The sequence below is a fragment of the Anneissia japonica genome, unplaced genomic scaffold, assembly GCF_011630105.1.
Source record: "Anneissia japonica isolate Jap-2015-1 unplaced genomic scaffold, ASM1163010v1 scaffold573_len2283161_cov171, whole genome shotgun sequence".
In the NCBI taxonomy this organism is placed as follows: Eukaryota; Metazoa; Echinodermata; class Crinoidea; order Comatulida; family Comatulidae; genus Anneissia; species Anneissia japonica.
Window position 1 is genome coordinate 352,029 of NW_022719802.1, and position 2,787 is coordinate 354,815.

The 2,787-nt window shown below is 34.1% G+C and overlaps 1 protein-coding gene across 2 annotated transcripts in view; it reads right to left on the reverse strand.

The window, feature by feature from the left end:
• LOC117111027 overlaps positions 1-2,787 on the reverse strand; it is a 42,273-nt gene that overhangs the window by 33,615 nt on the left and 5,871 nt on the right. For both annotated transcript variants that reach the window (XM_033253889.1, XM_033253888.1), the window contains exons 2-3: positions 1,923-2,018; positions 1,119-1,214 (exon numbers count right to left, since the gene is read on the reverse strand). In XM_033253889.1, the coding sequence (XP_033109780.1) occupies positions 1,119-1,214; positions 1,923-2,018 (192 nt within the window). The remainder of the gene's footprint in view (positions 1-1,118; positions 1,215-1,922; positions 2,019-2,787) is intronic.

Here is a 2,787-nt window from a genome sequence, read left to right on the forward strand (position 1 = left end):
TTTTTATATGGTTCCTAAATGATCTAGTATATTTTTTTTATTGCGGACGATGTATGAATCACTTCTTTGCCGACGTAGTATGAAGCATTTGCATCCTTTGTTATCTTTGTTTTGTGATCTTTTGTTATATATTCACTTTTGATTGGTCATATTTTTTGACAAGCTTATGTCATTGGTTCACTATTTCTTATAATGTAGCCACCTATGTACTATATATACTTGTAATATTTTCTATACTGTTCACTGACTTGATAAAGGGTTACGCCCGAAAGATCTCGTCTATTTTCTTAATAAATTTTGAGGCAAATCTATTACCATCTCTACGAGTTTTATTTTATATATATATTTGCCTATGCAGCAACTCTGATTTTCCTGTTTTACTTGTTTTGTTTGCTTAAGCTGCCCCTGACCTTTTGGTCTAATAAATAAACTGAACTGATAAACCAAGCTTGTTTTTAATTTATTTTGTTTTCTGAAATTCATGCACAGTGTATGTACTGTACTATCTTGAAAAGAAGCCTATGTTATTTTGAAAAGAAGCCCATGGGCTTCTTTTTGAGGCTAATTTTCCAAACTATAGAGGGGCTTCAATTTGTGATGGGCTTCAATTCGAGGTTTTACGGTATTTCATAAAAATCTAAATAGTAGCAGCAGCAGTAGCAACAAAAGCAACCACAGCAACAACACCACTAATAATTTAAATAAGTTTTCCCCCGAATGTTTACTGTAGTGGTGAGTTACTAGTATTTAGATGATACGGAGAGCGTGTGGAGCAGCGTGTAGCATGTTTGGCTTTCAATCGGAAGGTCATGTGTTCAAAAACGATGCTCGTCACACTGCAAGACACTTTATCTGCATTTGCCTCTCTTCACCCAGGAGTATTAATAGGTACCTGGTGGAGGTGAAGGAATCGGAATGAAATTAGTAGTGCTGATTACACGGGTAACTAGGAATACTCCCCAAGGAGGTTGCACGTTGTGTTGATTGATTCTGTACACAACCAGGAAAACACGCCTTGAGCAACTTTCTGGATATGTGCGCTATATAAATCCTATCAATAAATAAATAATTAAAAATATATTTGAAAAAAGAGTGATGCCAATAAGGTCATTACTTACTACTTTTAAGGATGACACACAACACAGTACATCCTTTATGAGCACGCTCAGAATCTGAACTATAGCATTCCTGTAGTACATATGCAAACTTAGGTCCTAAAATAAAATATGTAATACAAATATTTAGATTGATTGAATCGGTGAAGCATTTAGTGGGACATGAGCATTCAATCCAAGGGCTATCCAAAATGCAATGCATCAAATATCAGAAATCAAGGGAAAAATAAAGAAAAATAATGCTACACAAGGTTTAAAGTGAAATAAAGTAATATAAAATGTTTTAAATCACGTACATTATTGTATCACAATTAGTTTTAAGGGATTGACTTTTCTGTTTCTTTTTAGGTCTATAGATTATAATTTTATACTTTTGCATAAAATAAAATACTTAATAAAACACCTTTGTTAAGAAACAGTAAAAAATTAACTTATATTAGCGGGTTTGTAAAAATTCCTCAAATGTACCGTAAGCATTTCTTGCATGTTATTAAGGAATTTTATCAATACTTACTGAGACATTGCTATTATTTTCCTAAATCACTTTCTTTTTAAAAATTATTCCAATATCTCATGTAGTGGAAGTTATAAAAAAGATGAAGTAAAATAACCCATCCTTTTGAAATTCTTGAATTGTGTGTTTTTTTTTTAAATTATTTAAACTTTTTTTTTTTAAATAGCTGAAAATATATAGTTGGGGAGAGGACAATCCGTACAAATGTAGGTCAAATTTCCTGTAATAATAGTGGTTGATGGAACAGTCTCATTTTGAGGGTTGTGTTGCCTGTATCAACTGTCAGGACTTACTTTGTGTTATTCTATCCAACAGCAGTTGCTCAGCACTTCTTCTAAGACTTGCATTTGGAGAGCTTGTTAGAATGTAAAGATCATTGATACTTATCTCTGAAAAAAAGAATAAAGGAAGAGGTGATCAAATTACCATAGTCTCTAATACACTCCATTGCAATGTAATTGGTTCACATTAAATCTAAAACTGAATACTCCCGATCGCAATCAATTCAAATGAGCTTATTCACACAAATCCCACTTTATATTGGAACAGGAGGTCAAACGGTACTAGGCCTAGGCCTCCAGTGGCTCAGCCAATCAGTGCCTGTGGAATTCGTTGTGATTTATTGCAATTGGATTCTGTGATAATTCGTGAGTAATAAAGATTGTAGCACCCAATTGTAATGGGTAACAATTGCGATATTGATACTATTGGTGGGCTTTCAAACAGGATTGTGAATTGCAATTAGGTGCGATTGAGTGTCGCAATTGCTACAACCGATCGCAATGCAATGGTAGTCTGATTAAGGTATTAGCTATTCACATCACTTCTTAAATAATTAAAAAATATATATATTTTTAAAATACTGTTTTAAGCCGCAATCGCACTGGATTTAAAATAGGGAAATTTTTGCCGAGACTGTGGGTAACATTCCAATGGGTAAACTTCCTGTCGTTTGCACTGGGATTTATCGACGTGGTTAGTTTTACCACAGGCCATGGTGAAACTAATCATTCGTACAGATTCAACTATTGGGGGCGCTAAATCGTGACGTTCACTTCCGGTATGTGTGGCAAAACAATTAACGAAAGAGACGTTCTCCTTCTTGTTGTGACAGTGTTTCTTTGGACTAGGCCCACATCATGTTGTATTTGTTGATAA